Raw genomic sequence first — 23195 nt, forward strand, 5'->3', positions numbered from 1 at the left:
TCCCCGGCGGATGCTTGAACCAGTCCCCTACCAGGGAGCCTCCAATCCATCCCGCCCAACGAGGTAAGGCTTGTTCTCCGATTGGCTATTCCCTTTCACGTCCTATTTCCGGTTCGGAGGCCGGGAGGCTGAGGCGGCAAGTGATTGGAGGGCTCTGCTCTGGAAGTGCTACCGAAGGCGGGCCTAGCGGGGTGCCGAGGAGGGAGCGAGTCTGCACCATGGCGGCTCTGTTGGCTGGGAGCCGGGTCGGGGCTGCACGTGCGGCTGCCCGCAGAGGCCCGCTAGTCTCCTGTCGGAGGTGGGCCGGTGCCGCGGCAGACACCGTGTACGATGTGGTGGTGTCAGGTGGAGGCCTGGTGGGCGCCGCCATGGCCTGTGCCTTGGGTAAGCGCATCTCCAAGGCCAGCCGTGTGGGGGAGAGGGGCCGTGGAGCGGTGGGGACCCTGGGAGTTCGGGCACTGTTTTCCCAAAGTCTGAGCGTTGCGGATCTTGCGGCCCCTTCCCTCCCCCAGAGGATCCCCAGGGCCCCAGGGCAAGCGTTTGGTTCTTCGGGTGCCGAAGGGTCAAAAGTGGGAGGTACCTTAGGAGTCCTTCCAACCTGAAGGGAAATACACTGAGTGGCCAGATTATTATGACCACCCCATCAGTACAATGAAGTGAATTAGTTATGCAAGTAATAATAATAAAACCTTGAGAGTATTTGCTTAGGGAGTTTTCAGTATTCAGTATTTTTGGAAGTACTGATGGGGTGGCCATAATAATCTGGCCACTCAGTGTAGACCTGCTCAGGGTTGTTTAGCTATGGGCAAAACTGGAAGCAGCCAGGCATTGTTGCATTGGGCTAGGGTGTTTTCCCCCTCCCCCTCCCTCTCCTCCTCTTTCCTCTTTCTGTGTGTGTGTGTGTGTGTGTGTGTGTGTTTTAACAGCTTCATTGAAATATAATTTGCATACCATAAATTTCACCCATTTACCACTATTTTATTTATTGACGGATTTGAGAGAGAGAGAGAAACATGGATTTGTTGTCCCACTTATTTTTGCATTCATTGGTTGATTGTTTGGATGGAACCGCAACCTTGGTGAATGGGACACTGTAACACACTGAGCTACGGGGCCAGAGTTAAAGTCCACCCATTTGAAGCATACAATTTAATGTGCGTGTTTTTTTGTGTACTCACACAACTGTGCAGCCATCACGACACATTTTGGAACATGTTTATTACCTCCAAAAGAAATCTGAACTCATTGGCAGCCACTGCCCATTTCCCCCCAATCTTAGCTCTAGGCCAGTGATTTTTCAATGGCTTTCATCTCATGGCACACATAAACTAATTACTGAAATTACAAAGCATGTATTTTTTGCCGATCTGACAAAAAATAGGTATAAATAGTTATAATTTTGATTCATTCACACTAACGGCTATTGTGTTGGCAATTGCCATTTTTGAATTTGACAAGGGAAAGAGGTCAGTGCCCCTGACTAGTCAGGGATTACATGTTTTAAAAATTCCTGCAGCACCACTGGTTGCAAATCACTGCTCTAGGCAACCACTCCTGTATTTTTCTGTCTGTAGATTTGCTTTCACTGGACATTTCCATCTACATGAAATCTACTTAATGTTCTCAAGGTTCATCGGCTGTATCATGTGCCAATACTTCATTCATTTTATGGCTGAGTAATATTCCATTGTGTGGATATAATACGTTTTGTTCATTCATTAAGTGGTGAATGATTTTGTGTATACGCTTTTGTGTAAACATATTTTTGGTTATCTTAAATAGATTCCTAGGAGTGGAATTGCTGGGTCATATGGTAATTCGGCCAAACAGTGTTCCAAACTGGTTGCACCATTTTTCATTCCTACCAGCAGTATAGGAGTGGTCCTGCCGAAACCGGTTTGGCTCAGTGGATAGAGCATCGGCCTGCGGACTGAGAGGTTCCAGGTTCGATTCCGGTCAGGGGCATGTACCTGGGTTGCGGGCATATCCCCAGTAGGAGATGTGCAGGAGACAGCTGATCGATGTTTCTCTCTCATCGATGTTTCTAACTCTCTATCTCTCTCCCTTCCTCTCTGTAAAAAATCAATAAGATATATTAAAAAAAATATATATATATATAGGAGTGGTCCAATTTTTCTACATCCTGGACACTTGTTAATGTTTTTTTGTTTTTAGTCTTTCCATTGGGTGTGAAGTGGTATATCCTGGTTTTGAGTTGTATCCCCATAAAGACTAATGCTCCATAAAGCATCTTTCATATGCTTATTGGTCATTTGTATATCTTTTGGGGAAATGCCTGTTACAGTTTTTGCCCATTTGAACTATTTGTCTTTATTTTTGAGTTGTAAGAGTTTTTCATGAATTCTCAGTACACATCCCTTGTCAGATAAATGATTTGCAAATATTTTCTCCCATTTTGTGGGTTGTGTTTTCACTTTCTTGATGGTGTCCTTTGAAGCCCAAAAGTTTTTTACTTTTTATTTTTTGCTCCTTACCTGAGGATATTTTTTCCATTGATTTTTAGAGTGGAAGGGAGGGGGAAAGACAGAGAGAGAAACATCGATGTGAGAGAGACATTGATTGGTTGCCTCCTGCACACAGACTGACTGGGAGTGAGGATCCAGCCTGTAATCCAGGTACATGCCCTTGACTGGAATTGAACCCCCAACCCTCAGTCCGCAGGCTGACACTCTAACCACTGAGCCAAACCGGCTAGTGTCAAAAGTTTTTAATTTTGATGAAATTGAACTTACCAGTCTTTCACCACTTATATTTTTGGTGTCATATCTAAGAAATCATTACCTAACCCAAAGTCATGAAGATTCACTCCTATGCTTTCATTTGAGAGTTTTATAGTTTTAGCTCTTACATTTAAGCCTGTCATCTACTTTGAGTTAAACTTTGTGTATAAGGTGAGGTAAGAACTTTGCTTCATATTTATAGTTTTGGCTGCTTCACTACCCTGTGAGGTAGATATTACTTTCATATCTTATATGAGAAAAGTTGCCTGGCAAAGGTTAAGTAAGGACCAGAGTCTCATAACCAGGCACTAGCAGAATCTGAATTCAAACCCAGGCCACCAAACTCAGGAAAGTTTGCTTTTAACAACTGTACAGTGACTTTCAGAAATTAGGTTTGATTTTTCTGGCCTCACAAAGATCACTAATAGTGTTTGTTGACTTGAGAATTAGAGTGTGGTTCCTCTTCTAGGAAACTGGTGGGAAACAATGCTATGTATAAGCTGATGGGCTTGAGTCTCAAAGTAATTATAGAAAACATAGTTATCAATTATTAAGCACTTGCTATGGATAGGCATATTTTAAAGTATTCTACATACATTTTTATTTAATCTTCATAATTTTTTTATTTATTGCTTAAAGTATTACAAAGGGTATTACATATGTGTCCATTTTACATAATAATCTTGATTGTTGATTGTGCAGGTAAGGAAGTTAAAGCTCAAGAAAACTTAAATAATTTGCACTCAAAAGCCAGTAATTAGGAAAAGCAAAGATTTTTGTGTATATACCCTTTCTCCCTGACAGCTATTTTGGTTGTACCTATTGATAAATGCATTAAAATAGTGGTTCTCAGGTGCATTTAAGAATCATCTGGGTTGTTTTGTTTTGGGTTTTGAAAAACTAAGACAGGCACATATGTAAAATTCAAAAGGAATTTTGAAATACAAAGAAAAAGCCTAAGCAACCGTTTGACCGTTCAACCGGTTGCTATGATGCGCACTTATCACCAGGGGGCAGACGCTCAATTGCAGGAGCTGCCCCCTGGTGGTCAGTGCGCTCCCACAGCAGGAGCACCGCTCAGCTGACCAAGGGGTGCCAGATTCAGAGCTCATGGCTGGCCGCCACAGCCTGGAGACCGCAGCGGAGTGGCAGTGAGCCTACTGAGGGGTGGCAGCAGGCACAGCGGTGTAGGGATGAGCAGGAGCTGCAGGCAGCGTTGGACTGCTGGTTTAGGCCGATCTCCGCAGGCCATGCTGAGGAACCCTCCTGCTCCCCCACAAGTCCGTACACGAGCCTCTAGTAAAGCATATAAAGTAAGACTTCATTTTTTATTGTTAGCCACCCAGTTCTCTTCACGGACAATCACTGTTGCCCGTTTGTGGGAGATACTTTAGAAATGAGGGTTTACAGTTCTACCCCCAGTAACTGATTCAGTTTGCCCAGGTGAGGCCCTTTATTACATGTGTCCCTGGGGATGGATGCAGATCTGAGGACCACACTTTGAGAATGAGAAACACAGGGAAGTGCTTAATTGTCTTGTAATAACTTTACCTCTTAACTTTTGTGCAGTGTTATACACCTTTCATAGGCAGGTGTAGTGGGAGGTGTTTTCTCCTGTTGAGTCAAGTGAACTACCTGCTTGGCATTTTGTGTGTGCTGATGTCTCCCCGGATCGTCATGGCAGGTATCCCAAAGAAAATGCCTTGTCAGTAGTTGGTATCCTGACTGACCTTACTTTATAGTTCCACACCCATTTGATTTTAGATAGATGGCTCTTCATCTTGTCGTATCAGTCAGCTTATGTTTTCCTTGATTTTTCTTCAAACTCAAATTTCTGTTCTAGGCTTGAAATATCTGTATTTCCCTTTTACATTGTTATTTGTAAACTTGTAAATTCTCTAATATGTTTTTGACACATGAGTTTTCTAAAATGTTACATTAAATAGCTAAAAAATAAAGTATTAAACTTGGCTATATCTTATAATGTGTTTGGAAATCTAATTCTTTTCCTGTTAGTTTCCTGGTCTCTTGTTTAACAAAAATCTCTGTGAAGACATTATCTACTTTATGGATTGAGGAGATAACAGCATTTGCTGCTGGGGATATTAATATAAGGGGAAAATAATTCCTGTCCCCTAGGAGTTTAGAATCTAGCAAAGGAGAAAGATTTGTAAATAACTGATCAAAGGAGGAATGAGATGAAGCTCTCCTAGAGGAACGGGGTAGGGGGAGGTGGTCGGGCAATTCTATCACATATTTTTCTCCTTTATTGGCAGCAGCAGCTCACTGCATGTTTTTGCCCTGTGTCTTTTTCTGAGACACTGGAGGGACTGACTGTAATGTGCTACAGACACCCAGTGATGGAATCCCCAAGTCCCCCGCCCCCCTTTTTATTTTAAATAATTTTTTATTGATTTCAGAGAGGAAGGGAGAGGGAGAGAGAGGTAGAAACATCAATGATGAGAGAGAATCATTGATTGGTTGCCTCCTGTACACCCCACATTGTGGATGGAGCCTGCAACCTGGGCATGTGCCCTAACCGGCAATCAAACCCTAACCTCCTGGTTCATAGGTCGATGCTCGACCACTGAGCCACGCCAGCTGGGCCCAAGTTCCCTTTTTACTTCCTCTGCAATGTTTTAGGATCAGATTTGCAGGCACAACTGATGTATTTTTGACCCCCTTTTACAGACTAATTCTTTATCCTTGAGTTAATCTTGACGCCACAGTGAATTTTGCTTATTAACTACATTTTTCTGTTGAACAGGATTTGTAATTGTCGGTGATGTTATTCTTTGAGGATTAGAAATATCTGGTGTCTAAATACTACCTTACGGCAGTTGGCAGGGTGGCTCGCATGGCTGAAATGGTGGTATATGTTATTGTTTAGGACTCCGCATAGCGTTTCCTTTTTGTGTGCTTTGTAAGAAATTTGTACCTAAGGGTTCAGGAATTAATTGTTGCTTCTCTTGGCAATGAAAAAATAAATTCTGATTTTCCTAAAATGATATAAAATTTTGCCTGTTCTTTTGTGTGTGTGTTTTTGTTTGTTTGTTTGTTTTAGGATATGATATTCACTTTCATGATAAGAAAATCCTGTTGCTAGAAGCAGGTCCAAAGAAAGTATTGGAGAAATTGCCAGAAACTTACAGTAACAGGGTCAGCTCCATTTCCCCTGGCTCTGCAACCCTTCTCAGCAGTGAGTAGAACATCCTCCCTCATAGAACCAATCTCCTGTCTCTCTCGGCTCCCCGAGCATCTGGGCGGAGGGAGCTCGCTGAGGCGGGTGGGAGAGAGAGGTGTGGTTGGAGTCTGGCAGGTAGTTGAAGATGCGGACCTCTGAAATCGTTAATGTGCCAATTCCCAGTCTGAGGAAGACATCCTTGGGACATGTGGGTCCATCACATAGACTTCATTTGTGATGTGGGGTCCTTATAAATGAGTGGAACTAAAACTATATGAACTAATTATGAGCATTCACTTCCAGTAGCCCCACCCTCTTCATTCCCAGAGTCCGCCCTGTAGGAAGCTAGGGAGCCTGTGTAATAAATGCTTTTGGGGTGAAGATGGATATGTGCAAACAGGAGCAGCTGTCAGCAAATTGTCTTTAGGTCTCTGCCAAATGTTAATCACTCAGACTATCCTGTCTGGAACCACCTTATCTAAAATAGACTCTCGTATTACTCTGTAGCCCAACCGTGGGCAAACTACGGCCCGCGGGCCGGATTCGGCCCGTTTGAAATGAATAAAACTAAAAAAAAAAAGACCGTACCGTTTTATGTAATGATGTTTACTTTGAATTTATATTAGTTCACACAAACACTCTATCCATGCTTTTGTTCCGGCCCTCCGGTCCAGTTTAAGAACCCATTGTGGCCCTCGAGTCAACAAGTTTGCCCACCCCTGCTCTAGCCCCTTATACTGCTTTATTTTTCTTCATAATACTACCACCTGACATTATATTACGTATTTGTTTTTTACTACAAATAATACATTAGAATGTTAGCTGCAGAAAGGTGGGGACTTTGTCCATTTGGTTTCCACTTTTTGCTCAGTACCTAGAAATGTATTTGTCACATTTTAGGTGCTCTGTAAATATTTCCTCAATGAGTGAATCTCTTCAGTGCCATGGGGATAACAAAAGGTAGTCTTTATTCAGAGAGTTTATAACTTCAATAGGATGGCAAAGAAAAAAGAACAGTATGGCTTAGATTTCCTTATTCATTTCCCCTACTTTACAATGTGATTTGACCTGTTGATCATGAAAGCTGGGTCTTGTTCATACTGTGTAATCTGAACTGAGGAACAGAGTAGCGTAGCTCCTGCCATCAAACAGGACAGAAGGGGAGAGTATTTCTCTATTATGGAGAACACTGAGAACAACTTCTAACAACAGGACGGAGGGACACAGGGGAGCCCAGGAAGGATGCTCTGCTCTCTACATAGATCCTTTCTTTTGTAGGTTTCGGTGCCTGGGACCACATCTGCAACATGAGATACAGAGCCTTTCGGCGAATGCAGGTGCTTCCTTTATCACTCTTGGCAAGATACCTTGGTCTCTTGTGTTAAGATATTAGAGTCCACATTCTCCAGGTTTTCTGAGAACTTGGCAAGAATCAGTGTCCACACTCCGTCTAAGAAAGTGGGGCAAAGCATTCCCAAGAGAATTTTCTTCTCACCTTATGTCCTGCCAGAGGGATTGTCAGTTTGTGATCATTCTGCTCTGTCACTTGGGAAAGCAGTGATGTGTCCTTTTCCTTGGGTTGTCATACAGACGCTCCCTTTGTGTTGCCAGGTGTGGGACGCCTGCTCAGAGGCCCTGATCATGTTCGACAAGGATAACCTGGATGACATGGGCTATATAGTGGAGAACGACGTCATCATGCATGCCCTCACGAAGCAGCTGGAGGCCGTGTCAGGTGAGGCCCCACCTCTCCATCTCCCTTTCATTCTCTGGAAGGTGAACTCTTTAGAATTACTCTGGGCTCACTGGAAGAAAGGATCCCTTTTACAAATACTGAATGTGCACCATAAACAAACATTCTGATACTTAGGGTTTTTCTTTTACAGCTTTACCCAGGTATAATTTACACACCAGAAAATTTACCCATTTTAAGTGTACAATTCAATGATTTTCTTATTTATAGAGTTATGCCACCATCATCACATGACTTTAGAATATTTCCATTACCTCAGAGGAAACCTGGAGCTCATTCATAATATTCCCCAATCCAACCCCCAGCCCCTGGCACCACTACTCTACTTTCTGTCTTTTGGGATTTGCCTGTTCTGGACATTTCATAGAGTTAGACTCATAAAACATGTATTCTTTGGTGTCTGACTTCTCCTATGGAATGTATTTTTAAGATGTATTCATGTTGTAACATGTCAGTACTTTATTCTTTTTTATTGCCAGTTGTATTCCCTTGTATGTGCCCTGACCAGGGATCAAACTCATAAACTTGGCATATTGGGAGGATGCTCTAACCAACTGAGCTACTCGGCCAGGGCTCCTACCCCCCCCCCCTTCCTTTTTTTTTTTAAATAGCTATCCCAGTGACTGGAATAGTATCTCATTATAGTTTGGATCGTATTTCCCTGATGACTAATAATGTTGAGTATCTTTTCATGTGCTTTTTGGTCATTTGTTTGTCTTTGGAGAAAGGTGTATTCAGAATCCTTTGCCCATTTAAAAACTGGATTATTTGTCTTTTTGTGAGTTATAGAAGTTCTTTTTTAATTTAAAAAAAATTGATTTCAGAGAGGAAGAGAGAGCTAAAAACATCAGTGATGAGAGAGAATCATTGATCGGCTGCCTCCTGTATCCTCCCAACTGGGGATTGAGCCCGCAACCCTGGTATGTGCCCTGATCAGGAATCGCACCGTGACCTCTTGGTTCATAGGTCGACCCTCAACCCCTGAGCTATATCGGCCAGGCCAGAGTTCTTTATGTATTCTGGATATAAATTCCTTATTCAATATATGATTTGCAAGTATTTCAGGGTTATTCTAAAGAGAAAAAATTGGAAGCAACCTGAAATGCTTTTGGTATGGGTAGTAGTTCACCCATGTAATGAGCTTCTGTGTATCTTTTAAAGATAATTTAGACCTAATATTTAGTAACTTAGAAACGTGTCCCACAGTCTATTGGTGAAAAATATTACATGTCACATGATCCCACTTGTGTGTGTGAGGGTGTGCACGCCACATAAACATGTATGGAAATTGTTTGGTAAGCTCTATGGCAAAGCCTTAACTGTAGTTGTCTCAGGGCATGACTGAGGGTGGTTCCCCCCACCCCCCTTTTAAACTTTTCTTTTGTTCAGACTTTTACAGTGAGCATATCATTTTTATGGTCAGAGAAGTAAAATGATTTCCAGGGGGAAGAAAAATGTTCTGAAATCTAGAAGTTTGAGCCCGTGGTATTTCCATGCTGTTTACTCTGAAAGCACACATGGGCCCATTTAAGCGTAGAGTGAACTGGAAGAGCAGGGGGGAAGAGTGCCTGCTGTCGGCTGACCATTCACTGAGAGATGGATTTTTCACACTGACTCATCCCTGTGGTTTTGTTGTTTATCAGCTCTCAGACGGTAGCACCCGTCACATGAGGATTTTTTAGATCTTTTCTTGTTTAGGAGTAAAGGACAAGAGACAGCTGTCCTGGGACCTGCTTTAGGTTTAGTTATGGCTTTTCTTCAAGCCTGTGTGGGCCGTCTTCCTAATGTTTTGTGTTTTCTCTTCTGACCTCCCTAGACCGAGTGACTGTTCTCTACCGGAGCAAAGCAGTCGGCTTTACCTGGCCTTCTCCCATTTCCATGGCAGACTCCAGCCCGTGGGTTCATGTTACCCTAGGTGATGGCAGCACCCTCCAGACCAAATTGTTGGTAGTTAAAGATTCTTGTTTCGCCAGGGGTCTTGCATAGCCACATGGTAGCCTCAATTCTAGGGCCTCTAGTTTTCCATCTAAGCTTACAGTTGATGTTCATTTTAGGCTAAGCTTTTGGTTATAAAGACCAGTACCCAGTAAGCCAGCTCCAGTTAAGATGGTCTTGTTGTAAATCCTGTACAGGACCAAATCTCCTGGACCATCTTAGGTCATGAAATAAGGACAGCTGGCCTCACAGAGACAGGAACCAGAGTATCAGAAATTGAGGCTGTTCTTTCCCTCCCAGGAGTCCTGTAAGTCATCTCCTTGTGTCTTATATTTTTCCTCTCTCTGCTCATCAGCTTTCCCTTTTCCATGGCAGCCCTCCCTCACCTTACATCAGGACTGTTCAGCTCTGGTGCCTGCCTGTTGCTTTCTAGTCTAAATAGCAAGGGAATTTGGCTGCGTTTAACCTGTGGCTGGCACCTTGTGGGTCAGATGTCCAGCTTTGGTCTGACCCCAGCTGAGGCCGGGGTCACATATGTAGAGCCACCCCTTTAGAGCTGTGAGTGAGGCAGGCATGATAAAAAGTTGTCTGCCATAGATGGGCTTGCCAGCAGTTAGAACTAGAGAAATCTTTAGGAGGCAGAGACAAACTTCTGGAGCAGTTTCATTTACTCAAAGATTATAAGACTTAGCTGGCTCTTGTCTCTGTGCAGATTGGTGCAGATGGTCACAACTCAGGAGTACGGCAAGCTGCTGGAATCCAGAATGTCAGCTGGGACTACGACCAGTCTGCTGTTGTGGCTACTCTGCATTTATCGGAGGTAAGAGCCTGAGCCCAGCCCTGGCCAGTATGGTTCAGTTGGTTGGGACATTGTCCTGTATACCGAAAGAGGGCAGGTTCAATTCCAGTCAGGGGAATCATAGGGGTTCATAGGTTGACTCTCAACCCCTGAGCTTTATCGGCCAGGCCAGAGTTCTTTATGTATTCTGGATATAAATTCTAGGTTGCGGGTTTGATCCCTAGTTGGGGCACATATAAGAGGCAACCGATGGATGTTTCTTTCTCACATGGATGTTTTCCTGTCCCTTTCTCTCTCCCTTCTTCTCCCTCTAAAATCAATAAACATATCCCCAGGTGAGGATTTAAAAAAAAAATAAGACCCTGAGCCCACCATCTGGGGGCCCTGCTGGTGTTTGATATGTGTGCTTCTACAACCGGTCTCCTTTCTATTGCAGGTCACAGAAAACAATGTAGCTTGGCAGAGATTTCTTCCCTCAGGGCCCATCGCTCTGCTCCCGGTAAGACGTCTGTCTGGCTAGTCTGCTTAAACACATCCAGCCTCCCTTTTAGGACTTCATTTTCTCTCAGCCATTTTCAGGTTCCAAGTGAAGTATCTCCCGGCTAGCTCCGTTTCTCCTTCATGCCTTTATGCATGATAGTGCCCAAGAACAGAAGTTTCAGCTCTCAGTACTGATGGTGTTCTTTTGAGACAGCTCTCAGACACCTTGAGTTCCTTGGTCTGGTCCACATCCCATGAGCATGCAGCAGAGCTGGTCAGCATGGACGAGGAGAACTTTGTGGATGCCATTAACTCCGCCTTTGTGAGTATCAACTTGTCTGCCTGATGAGGCGTTGCAGGGGTATATACAGAAAGGCAGTTTGAGTAGGAAAAAGAAGTAACCAACCAGCTGCCCTTTTATAACTGAAAGGCTTGGTCTGGATGACGTGGAGGAGGGCATTCAGGGGAATCCAAACAATAGGAATCAGTAACTTGTGTGCTCTTTTGAGGGTCATGGGCTGCTGTTATGCTGATTCAACAGCTGCCTGGGTGGAAGTTAGCACTGGCCTCTTTTGAAGCTGTAATTCTTAGGTAATCTTGAGCAGCTCTACTGGGTCCCAGGTACCTGAACCTTTGAAGCCTAATTCATCAGGATGTTTTGGAGAGGGGTTAATCACATTTCAGTGGGGGTCTTAGACCAGAGGTGGGGATTGTCCGGCCCATGGGCCACGTAAGGCCCGCAAAATCATTTGGTCTGGCCCTGCCAAGGCATTAGGGGTGAGTTAGTTAATGTTTGACCAAACAGCAGGCTAATTTCTAAGTTGATAATTTTGTATGGTCCTTAAATGACGTTGTAAATATCCAAATGGCCCCTGGCAGAAAAAGGGTTCCCCACCCTTGCTTTAGACAGACATAGGTTCAATACTGGTACTAACTGTAAATCTCCTGAAAAATGGAAATACTATCACCAACCTTTGAGAGGTTAATAATAATAAAAGTCTAAAGACTTAAGATGAGAGACTTTATGTAAAATGCTTGCAGCATACCTCATACATTATAGGTGCTCAAATAGTAATGATTCTGGAGTAATATGGCTTTTAGATAATATGGCACATTATTTCTGAAGTTCAAATGCTACATTTATCTAAATTCACTAATATGATAATTGGTAACATTTATCGAGTGCTTACTATGTGCCAGGTACAGGGGAAGAGTTTTACCTGCATGTATGTATTTAAATCAGTGACTCTCTGAGGTAGGTACTGTTAACATGCTCATTTAGAGATAGGTAACTTGCCCAAGATCCTATCTCTTGTGCAAAGCTGGGTTCTGAAATGAGGCTCTCCCTCAAGTCTATGGTTTTAACTACCAAATCCACTACTTCACTAATAATTCACACCAAAGAACTTAAGTTTCACTGCTGTATGGTAGTAACAGTAAAAGGAACTAAACATACTGAAGTGGCTTCCAAGATAACTGCTACCCACCCTGGGCCATTTAGCATATACTAGTATTCCTGGCACAGGCCTCTGTAGGACATTCATTTAGCAACTAGAGGCCTGGTGCACAAAATTCATGCACTTGGGGGGGGGGTTAGGGAGGGGGAGGGTCCCTCAGCCCGGCCTGCACCCTCTTGCAGTCCAGAACCCCTCACTCCTTATTGCCCACCTGCTCGCTGCTCCTTACCTCGCTCGCCAGCTGTGAGCCCGGCTTCTGGCTGAGCAGCGCTCCCCGTGTGGAAGCGCACTGACCACCAGGGGGCAGCTCCTGCGTTGAGCATCTGCCCCCTGGTGGTCAGTGCACATGATAGTGACCGGTCGTTCTGGTCATTCCACTTAGGCTTTTATTATATAGATAATTACAAGTGCCTTCTACATAGAACGGTCTGGTGATAGACACAGTCCCTGCTTTTAGGGCAGCTCATAGTCAAGTGAGGAGAAAGGTACATAAATGACAATTTCAGAACAGTGGTAGAATATGCATAGGATGCTATGGGAACAAAGAGGTGAGCACACACAGGCGAGTTTGGAAGGTTTATAAAAAGCTGACAGCCTCAGGTGCTCTGAGGTGAGATCCTGGTGAAGTCTAAGTGGGAGGGCATTCTAAGCAGAGGGGCGTGTCAGAGGCAAGAGGATGAGCTACATTGTGGCTGGTGCAGGTGATTGAGGTTGGGACTTAGCAATTTGGCTTGATCCTACAACCTGGAATCTGTGTTTTGCCTTTATTGGAGGGACTTGTCACTTGGGGGGTCTAGGTTGTTTTAGGCATGTTAGGTACCATTGCCCTTGGCTTTGGTTATAAAAAGAGTTTCCTTGTTTAATTTTAATTCCCTGCTAGTCACTGATGAAATTTCACTTTTGTTTTGTGGCCGATGCTACTCAGTGGAGTGACGCTAACCACACAGACTTCGTTGACTCGGCCAGCACCATGCTGCACTACGCCGTTGCCTTTCTGAAGCCCACTAAGGTCTCAGCTCGCCAGCTGCCGCCAAGCGTAGCCAAGGTGGACGCCAAAAGCCGCGTACTGTTTCCTCTTGGGTTGGGACATGCTGCTGAGTACGTCCGGCCTCGGCTGGCGCTCATCGGGTAAGATGATGGCAGAGCAGCTATTCCCTTCTCACTCTGCTGCTGGAGGCCACACCTAAACGCTGCTTCATTCTCAGGGATGCAGCCCACAGAGTCCATCCACTGGCAGGACAAGGTGTCAACATGGGCTTTGGGGATATCTCCAGCTTGGTCCATCACCTTAGAACTGCAGCCTTCGATGGGAAAGACTTGGGTAAGGATTCCGGTACCTTAAAGAAGTATCCAGGGGTCATGTAGTTAGAGAAAATCAGGACCCCTGAATGCCCCTCAGTAGCCAGATGTGGTGGACATAAGTGTGTGTGCTTTTCTTGGAAAGAAAACTTCACTATGGGGTTAGGGTGTAACTTTCCTTTTTTCCTCCAGGCTCCATGAGCCACCTCACAGGTTATGAGACAGACCGACAACGTCACAACACTGCTCTTCTGGCTGCTACTGACCTGCTGAAAAGGCTCTATTCCACCAGTGCTACCCCTCTTGTGCTGCTCAGGACGTGGGGCTTGCAGGCCACAAATGCAGTATCTCCACTCAAAGTAAGAGGTCGCTCATGGCTCTCAGAGTCTTGGTCACCGAGGAATGACTTTGCCAATGACTTAAATTTGAATTAATTTTCTTGGCTGTAAAATTATCCTTCTTATCTTCTCCAATAATGAGCAAAAAAGACCTTGCTGGGCTTGTTGGTGCTAGGGCCTATCTAAGCAGTAATTTTATACAGGATAAGGAAGGGCTTAAAATAGCAAGTAGGGGCTTTCAAAGATAAAGATGCTTCAACTCCTTTTGCTGCTTGGTCAGCTTTTTCTACTGAGAAACATCCATTGAAAGGCACTTTGGAGGGACTCTTGTGAAGAGCATCTATCTGGGACTTTTGCTGAGTTTTTGCTTTAATCACTTTGGATACTTCAAAGTATTTTCTTCACCCGCCCTCTCACAATGTCAGGGTATCACTCACTTTGTTTCATTTCTCTTTAGGAACAGATTATGGCCTTTGCAAGCAAATGAATGCTCCTCTTCTGCAGATTATATTGAAGAAAAAGAAACATCTTTTCCCAAGGCCATCATACAGTTTCAAGATTTAATTTAATAAACTGACTTTATATTAGCATTCTCTAGTTTCTTTTTCTCCTTTATTTAAGGGGTCTGTGGAACCCAAATAATGAGTGATAATTTGCTGTGGGGAGGGGTATATAAACCAAGCCAAGAAAAACCCCAAAGAAAGACTATTATGATTTTTGTTGAAAATAACTTTTTATTACTCAAACAACTTAAGGTGCTATCTCATTCATTTTCACTTGTTAACAATCCTTTCTAAAGAGAAGATCTATAGTTTTTTTTTAAATGCTGGTCATAAATCTATACAATTATCTTTTGATAAAGAAGAATTAGAAATATTCAATTGATGAATTTTTGTTAGAATTACTGTTTTAAAATTAAAAATAAATTGCTTTAACCTTTGTTGTAGGTGCACTGGACTTTCTAAAAAGAAAACCAAATCTGTTGCTCATTGTTACTTCCTTATCACAGCACCGGATTTCGCTTTTATTTATGGTTCCTCTCTGGGACACCACTGTCTGTTCAGTGACAAAACAATAAATAGTTTCATTGCACAGGTGTGAGAACTTCAGGAGCCAGGTCAAAGGGAAAATCTGATTAGCAGCAGAATTTGTCATATTTGGTTGCGACCTGGTGGCTGATGGGTGTAGGGGTGCTGTGGGTGTTTGAAGAGCTCACTTCGCAGAACCAGAGATGCCTCTTGAAGAGATCTGGGGACCCATTAGATTTGTATACTGTAGAGAAAATTTTGTCCAAAAGTCTGATTTGTTGATGAAATGAGAAGAAACAGTCTGCTTTTGAACCAAGCTAAACTATTCTGTTTAGTTTAGCTTAGTTACTGAAGGAATGAGAAAGATGTTTCTACAGGGGAGCTTTTCAGGCAAATGCAGAAAATTTATAAGATACTAGAGTAAAAAGTGATAGTGTCACAAATGTTCCTGGAATCTCTGGAAAGATGTGCCCAGAATGAAAGATGGCAACTACTGTGAAAGTTGTATGACTACTAGCAGAGTCCAGAAAGGTCACCACTGAATGGGGGGGGGAGGTCATCTTTCACAAAAATTGGAAAGGTAGCCCAGGAAAGAAGAACATGGACTCTCCAAAAGTATGCAAATAAAATCAGGCAAAATAGGAAGAATTTTAAGGCACATCTTACAAGGCCCTCCGTTACCACAGAGGATGTTCTTCATATGATGATGGTGAACACACAACATCTACTATGTGCCAGGCCAGGTCCTAAGTATTTGAAATATATAAACACATTTATAGAAAAGAAACTTAACCAGCAATATTAGCCACTATAGGATTCCTCAATAAGAGGCCCAAAAGGTACACTAAGGGGCAAAAGGACATTATAGACAAGTCATTTTTTCTAAGAAATAAAAATTCTTATTCCATATTGCTCCTAACATGGATAAACTGGTTAATTCTCTCCAGATGTTCTAGTCAAGATTATCAAAATTTAGGTAAACACATTTCTGGAGTTAATGCATCTATCCAAGAGTTCTAGAGGTACTTGGGATGACCAAAGGAGTCTGAACAGCCTCTGTCCATAAGAAAATCTTCACAGACAAGCTATGACAAAGACCAGGGAATCTTGCCTCTCTCAACCGTCAAACTGGTGGAGTCTTTAGTGAACACAGCTTACCTCTTGGGGAAAACACTTGGTTTCTACTAGAGAAACTGGTCTCTCCCTAATCATGTGGAACAACATTTAGTGTATGACTGGTTCTAGCACTCAACCTGTGTGACAAAAATGGTAAGGGGTCCAGAAGCCAAGTGTTCTATTAAAGGAGAGACCACAAAGGACTCGGGAGGAATTTTCTTCAGGAGATGGAAAGGCTGTGAAAGGAGCGATTAGAGAAGACCACTGAGAGGAGAGACTGCAGCGCCACATTAAGGGATGTTTAACATCAGTGCTGTCCCAAATGCAATGAGCTGTCTCCAGACATGCTAACCAGAAGCTAAGTACAGCTACTTAGAAATGTTAAGGGGATTCTGCAACAGTTAGAAGGCTGGATTCTATCTTTGGGCTGTTTCCAACTCTAAAGATTGTATGACGTATTAGCATTCTTTTGAGGAAGACAATAGGTATCAAGGTGACCTTGGTATAAAAGTCAGTGTGAAAAAAGAAAATAAAGTCAGTATGAAGAATCTGAAAAAATTCCACAATGAAATAAAGAAACCAAACAACACACTAAAATGTGGGAGATAAAGATAAAATTTGGCTAGCTACTTGCACATCAGATGTTAACCACTTACTGACTCAGTGGAATAACTTTAAAAAAGGAGCTCTTGTGAGGGCCAGGTGTTTAATAACATTTTTGGTGAGACAGCCAGAAGAAAGCTTCTGTGATGGCTACAAGTGTGGAAGATACAAACTGCTGGAAAGAAGCTGGGGGTAAAGAGCCAAGGTCAAAGAGCCAGCCAACAGGAAGATCCTTCAAGCCCAAGGGCGCTGAGCGGGCAGACAAGAAGCAGGTGATGGGCCTATGGGAAAGTACGAGATAATGAATTTTAGGGGAAGTAATTCACAAAATGAAGGGCTCAGAGCATTCCAACCCAAAAAGAGAATCCACAGTGTGAGGGCCCAAATGGCCAGCAAAATAAAATGTTAGCTTATCATCGAGAAGGGTATCAGAGACCCTGGAACTAGACAATTTAGGAGACGGTAGCTAAAATGATGAGGGGCCAGGTAGGAGGAAATGTTGCTATAAACAATAAAAGGGCAAACTGAAAGGAGCTACGGCCAAAATCTGGATCCTCCAATAGAAGGGCAGAGATGCACTTCTCCGAAATACAAAGAAATAAGATCAGGATGACAAATTACTATAAACAGAGCCTGGAAGGAGGCACTGGCACTGAATAAACACATTCCTAGAAGGTCGGACATGCTCATTCACCTCACGGTTGACATAAAAAGTTGATTAAAAGAAGGTGGCCTATACAGGGCAGCCACGCTCTCCCAAAACATGTCCTTAGAGACTGGAGGGCCTCTTTTCTTAAGGCTGTACAGGTAGGAGTTGCTCTCCTGCTAAGAGGACAGCTCTCAGCTGGCTGATTGGAGCTGGCACAAAGCAGGACCACACAACTGCAGAGATGGTACCTTTCTTTCCTCTTGAATTACAAAACCAGGTATTTTTTCCTCTCTCTTTTGGGCAAGTGAGTGGATGGGTGTGATAAGGGTGGGACAAGGCAATGTGCAGGGAGGAAAAATATACTGGTGTTGACAGGCTATGGGATTGCAATCAGTCAGCTAAGATTAGCATGTAAGAGGAAACTTAAAATGTTCAAAAGGAAAGAGGCACTCAAAGGGTTGATATGAGATTTTTCTTTGGTTAAGTTCCAAAGCTATTCCTTTTGGCTCTCTGTGACACACAAGCATGCTCAAAAATTTAGACTCTAGTACCAGCTGTGCAAGCAGAATGGTTAGGTACCAGTTCCTATTAGATGTGTAAAATTAATTAAACCCAAATCTCTAGACTTAAGGGCAAGAGCTGTCTACAAAAACCTCTTCCTCCTGATGAAGCCAGCTGCTGGGTTTCAATCCAGGTGGTTTCCAGACCGCCTCATAACATGACTGAGTCTTGTCTCCTTCTCCCGTTAAAAGGTTGTTGGCAAATGCGGGCCTCAGAGGAAGGGTGTGGCCTCAGTGGGAGATGCCCAGAGACTGCAGCAAGTGAAAGGTGGCCCCCAAGGCCCAGCCTGTCTCTATGTTGTTCACTTTCTTTGTGAGCTGTTGGGGAGGAGAAAAAAAAGCCTTCACATTTTCATTCAATTTTAGCAAGCACGACATGGGCAAAGATCACCCACATGGCCAAACCAAGGCAAATTGGACGTAGCCAGTCTGGAGGCCTCCCCACAACCCGTTTCTGCAAGTTTCCTTCCTGCCGTGGCCTATTACTGGCCCCTTGCCAAGCTGATCCCTGAATATTCTGGCCCAGAAAGTGGTCTCACCCAGGCTTTCGACAGGACCTTTGGAACTCTTTCCCTAATCCTGAAATTAGATATAACAGGAGTTGGGAATAGAGTTAGAGGTATGAACGCACATACTAAAGCTTCCCCACTCATACTTTGTAAGTAACTGCTGCTTCTTAAGCACTATTAACCATCTAAGGTTTTTAAGGCATTCTAGGCCAGGTTGAGCCTCAATTAGTTCATGACCCCATGTTAGACCCCAATTTCTCAACTACATAAAAGGGATTCAGTTAGTATTTATCAAATTGTTTTCTTCAGAATCCTGAGGGTTCCTTGGAAGTGCTTCAAAGAGAAAGGGGGGCCACCTGGTGAGGAGTCCCAGGCCCTGTACCTCTGCTTCAGTCAGATACTCCACATACCAGTGTTACTGGCATTCTGCATAAGCTTTTGTTGAGTAAAGACCACCACACACATGCACACAAGTTTGGAAACCAGTGGATTGGTTTTAGTCTGTCTTTCTAGTACTCAGTTTTATGACACAATACTTTGTTGACCTGAGGAAATCCAATCTAGTCACTGTGCCAAACACTGGGAGAATGGCATGTGGATCATCTTGAGGTTTTGTCTGAGATACCTGAGTCAAACTGGGAGTGTCCCCCAGTCAAATGCTCTCCTCTGTTCTGAGGACTGGGGAAATGGCAGAAACTTGTCCTTACATGATTTGGTTATAGTTGTTACTTAAGTAGAGAAAGTTGTTAACTCAGTACTATGTACTAAGGGCTTAGGATGACCTCTCTAATCCACAAATCTCTCCCCAACTGTCTATACTACTAGCGACACCAATACTAATAACTTACACTATGTGCCAGGTAATGTGTTTCACAGGCATTATCTCAATTTTCATAACAATCTTATAAAATAGGAACTCAAAGGATACCTGTGCTTTGGGTGAAGAACCTAAAAATTAGAGAGGAAGTAAATCATCTAAGGTCACAGAGCCAGCAAGCTTGCAGAATCAGAACTTGAATCCAGATATGACGGACAACAAAGCCCATGCTTTAAACACCACTATACTAATGTACTGGCAGGTAACTCTTCTGTCTTAAGCACTTTAAATGCTGAAGCTCTTGGCAGGCAAAACACATGAAGTTCAAGTACCTTAGTACGAATGAGTTTATGACATCTGTATAACCCAACAAATTGGATAATATAAACTCATCCGGAACTGATGAAACAGGAAGGGGAAATGGCACAAGGAGGGGGGAGGAGGCTCAAAAAGAATACAGTCTACGTACTAGACCCCAAAGTTCAAAGCTGCCTTGTGCCATCTCCTTTAATAGACTACATGATATCTGAGGACAAAGACTACATCTTACCCATCCTTGTAACTGTGGATGAAAAAGGGTCACATAGTAAACCTGACAAGCTCAAGGTGGTCTGAACATAAAAAATCCTAACGAAAAGTGGGTCAGGGTGGGTAGTCATGTCCTAGGCCTGTAGCTTCCTTGAGAAAGGTCAACCTTTACCTTTGAAATTGTCTATTTTCTTTGTGCATCTAAGATAACATACCTTTGAAATGTCAGGGTAATTTTCTTTTCCAGACCCCTCGAAGGCACAACCACCCGCACCAGAGCACGAGACCACACTGTTGTATTGTTGCCCACGTGCCATTCGGTGTCCCGTAAATATTTACTATCCTGTACCCACCGATGTATAAGATGCATCTCTGTGTTTTACTTTTTATCTAATCTCAGAGATTTCTCCACTTTGCTTTCTCCCACCTCCCTAATCTACCACCAAAAGGATTTCATGTAACCCCCTTATATCTCCTTTGATTCTAATGTATAAAATAAACTGCAAACTGCCATTCTCTGGAGCATTTTCCCAATCCACTGAGATTTTGCTTCCCAGCAATGGTTGTCAGTTTGGCTCAAATAAACTCTTATAAGGCTTTTTCTAACGCTGGACATTCTTTCATTGACATAAACATATGTGCAATTATTTAATTATTGTACTGAAGACCAGAAAATGGGATGGATAAAAGATATAAGATGTGTTTAGAATAAATAAATAAGTTACTACAATGTTGAGCCTGCCTATTCTGGAACAGGTGGACAGAGACAGGAAGATAAAGGGGGACCCAAGATTCAAGAGGCACTAAATATACAAGACACATATCAAATATATATGACATACTACATACACACAGGCATTCAACATTCATGAGGTCTTAAGCCACTTGTTTGTGACACCCTTTTGGTCCCTCATGTCCTCTGCCAAATAAGACCATTTATTGGGCTGAGTACGCTAATATTACCAGATAATGTACTTGCCCCTATGCCTCTCCAAACAGTGGAAATTTGTGCAATGGCTCCAGGCACCTCTGTCCTTGTGCCCCCTTGATTAAACTTCAGGTCTAGTACTTGCAACCAACCACACTGTCAGCAGCAGCAGAGGGAGGTAGGACATACATACCCAGAATTCAGGAAGTGTGGCACTTCCAACCTGCTTGCACCCTACACTGTGTTCACCTGTCCCATTTCTTTCCTGTTGCTTCTTGTCCTGAGTTTCAAAATTGATTTAATAAACCATGGGGCCTGGGCATCTTCATTTGGATGCAAGCCTTCTGCTCTGTGACCTCTAGGATAGCTTTCCTGGTAACATATTTAGAAACTGCCTTTGCATCGAGGTAATTTCCCACACTCATAGTGTCTTGCACAGTGCTTGTCCATAGCCCGAATAAAAATCCTCATAATTCCACCTATAGTCACTCTTAACTCTTTCTTCCCAACTCCCAAATAAGAAGTCTGTTATGAGATTCCTCTGCCCTCTCTCTTGCCTGTAAGACGGTGCTGTCTGCAAAGCCAAAGCCATCCTTCAACAAGGCTGTGATGTAGCTGAGATCCATGCACAGGAAAGGACTGCCTGAGGTGAAATTTTCCAAGTTGTCACACACTGAAGGGGAGAGAGAGTAAAGAGTAGAATTCAAGTTTGCAGCCAACTGAGCGGTGTGTAATTTTCTCTAAATATAGACTTGGAATAAGCAAAGCAGGATTCTCCATTTGGCTGATGCCCTGGAGTCTTAGAGGCTAGAACTGTGCACTGACAGCCTCTACAAGACTGCAGCTTCTTACGAACGTGCAGATTTCTGATGTGATATCTTATCTACTCAAATTTACATGGGCCCTTGTTTATTTGCTAAATTTCTATGTCTATTCTTTGGGCTTAATTCAACCACATTCCTTATATATTATTAATGCTGAAGCCCTGAGGACAGGGAAATACCAGTTAGCATTACTTTGAGGACACTGGATAAGATTATTTATGTTTTCAATGGACTCTTTCCAGGAAACCTCTGTGGCTATTTCCCATATATTTTGGTGTTTGATGTTTCATTAGCATTAATAACACTATTTCAACTAAAAAGCACACACCAGAAATGTAGAAGAGCAGGTTTTCACCATCTTCCTAAAGCCTCTTCTATTCTCACATTTTTCTATGCCACTTATGCTTTAAGTTCCTGGCAAGGACAGAAAACCAGCCTCTGAGAGGCTTCCTGCTGGCTGTGGAACGTCGGGACAAGTTAAGGTCCCTGGACTTTGCAGAGCCTCTCAGACTCACTGTTAAGGGCTGCCACTGACACTTACCTTCCTTTGCTTTTCTTTCAAAGTCTTCAACTTTTAAAATACCCCCCTTTTCATAATCTGGAATGAAGCAGAAGAGTAGCTGATGTCAAAAAGTGTCAAAGAAACATAAGAAAATTCATCCTAGTGAGATTTGTAATAAAGAAAAACAGGAAATAAAATTCCCAACATTAGAGAATAGATTAAATATACATGATATTCATACAAAATAATCTATGCAGTCTGTTTATTTATAATCTATTTTATGTTATATGCATTTAACCACAATAAAAATTTGATTCATTTGCAAAAACACATTAGAAAATAGAAAATCAATTCATATCTCAGGCCATGACAGATTCCATACATACATCATCATAGCTAAACAAAAACATTACTACTGTGATAAAAAAAAGTTAAAAAGGGGAAGGAGGAAACTTTAGGGTAATATATATGGTTTTAAATATTGAATTTGGTAATGGTTTCAGGGGTGTATGTCAAAATTAGCAAAGTATACATTTTTCCACGTCACACGGGTAATGTGCTGATGTAACAAGGTTTGAGGGAGGCACATCTCACAAAAGAGTGTGAATACCCAATCATCACACTTATGAACTACCTGTACACTTTAAAATATGCACATTTTATGCTGAATGGAATAAGTCAGGAGACAAAAACTGTATGATTTCACTTATATGTGGACTCTAAAAAACAAAACAAACAAAATGAAACAGACTCACAAATATAAAGAATAAACTGATGGTTGCCAGAGGGGAGAGGGATGGAAGGATGGGCAAAAAAGGTAAAGGGGACTAAGAGGCACCAACCTCCAGTATAAAATAAATTGGGGAGAACCAAGATGGCGGCATAGGTTAACGCCGGAGTTTGCTGCTTTGAACAACTACTTCAAAAGTGAAACCAAAAAACGGAAGGGACATCACCCAGAACCACAGGAACGCTGGCTGAGTGGAAGTCCTACAACTAGGAGGAAAGAGAAACGCATACAGACACTCAGAGGAGGCGCAGTGCTGAAGTCAAATTCTGAGGTGCGGAGTGCGCGGAGCGGGCTGGCGGCGGAGGGCGCGGTTGGCGTTTTCAATCGGGAGGGAGTCGCAGAATCTGAGCTCCAG

General features: G+C 42.9%; 2 protein-coding genes and 1 pseudogene across 11 annotated transcripts in view; 1 reads left to right on the forward strand and 2 right to left on the reverse strand.

Moving 5' to 3' along the window:
- Positions 1 to 157: 157 nt before the first annotated feature.
- COQ6 (coenzyme Q6, monooxygenase) lies at positions 158 to 14579 on the forward strand. Of its 2 annotated transcripts, none has more exons than XM_036312688.1 (12): positions 158 to 384; positions 5806 to 5940; positions 7204 to 7262; positions 7537 to 7660; positions 9495 to 9625; positions 10326 to 10433; positions 10849 to 10911; positions 11053 to 11214; positions 13275 to 13477; positions 13555 to 13670; positions 13841 to 14007; positions 14444 to 14579. In XM_036312688.1, exons 1-12 carry the CDS (start codon positions 219 to 221, stop codon positions 14471 to 14473), a joined length of 1464 nt encoding a protein of 487 aa, XP_036168581.1. In that variant the 5' UTR covers positions 158 to 218; the 3' UTR covers positions 14474 to 14579. The 2 variants fall into 2 exon arrangements, with proteins under 2 accessions (XP_036168581.1, XP_036168589.1); XM_036312696.1 differs by having other exon boundaries at positions 159 to 384; positions 11107 to 11214.
- A 3256-nt stretch (positions 14580 to 17835) lies between these two features.
- The window catches only part of ENTPD5 (ectonucleoside triphosphate diphosphohydrolase 5 (inactive)), a 32015-nt gene continuing 26655 nt past the window's right edge, over positions 17836 to 23195 (reverse strand). For all 9 annotated transcript variants that reach the window (XM_036312716.1, XM_036312747.1, XM_036312737.1 and 6 more), the window contains 3 exons: positions 22090 to 22146; positions 21282 to 21397; positions 17836 to 18260 (listed from right to left, as the gene is read on the reverse strand). In XM_036312716.1, coding sequence (XP_036168609.1) covers positions 18174 to 18260; positions 21282 to 21397; positions 22090 to 22146 — 260 coding nt within the window. In that variant the 3' untranslated portion in view covers positions 17836 to 18173. The remainder of the gene's footprint in view (positions 18261 to 21281; positions 21398 to 22089; positions 22147 to 23195) is intronic.
- LOC118662416 lies at positions 22592 to 22702 on the reverse strand (annotated as a pseudogene).

The sequence above is a fragment of the Myotis myotis genome, unplaced genomic scaffold (genome assembly GCF_014108235.1).
Source record: "Myotis myotis isolate mMyoMyo1 unplaced genomic scaffold, mMyoMyo1.p scaffold_m19_p_1, whole genome shotgun sequence".
NCBI lineage: Eukaryota > Metazoa > Chordata > Mammalia > Chiroptera > Vespertilionidae > Myotis > Myotis myotis.

Bases quoted from the DNA above. Each gene is read 5' to 3' on its own strand.
- COQ6 (XM_036312688.1), top strand. From the start codon at position 219: ATGGCGGCTCTGTTGGCTGGGAGCCGGGTCGGGGCTGCACGTGCGGCT. The intron at 7,263-7,536 runs GTGCTTCCTTTA...TTGTGTTGCCAG, and splicing joins GAGCCTTTCGGCGAATGCAG to GTGTGGGACGCCTGCTCAGA. The intron at 10,434-10,848 runs GTAAGAGCCTGA...TTTCTATTGCAG, and splicing joins CTACTCTGCATTTATCGGAG to GTCACAGAAAACAATGTAGC.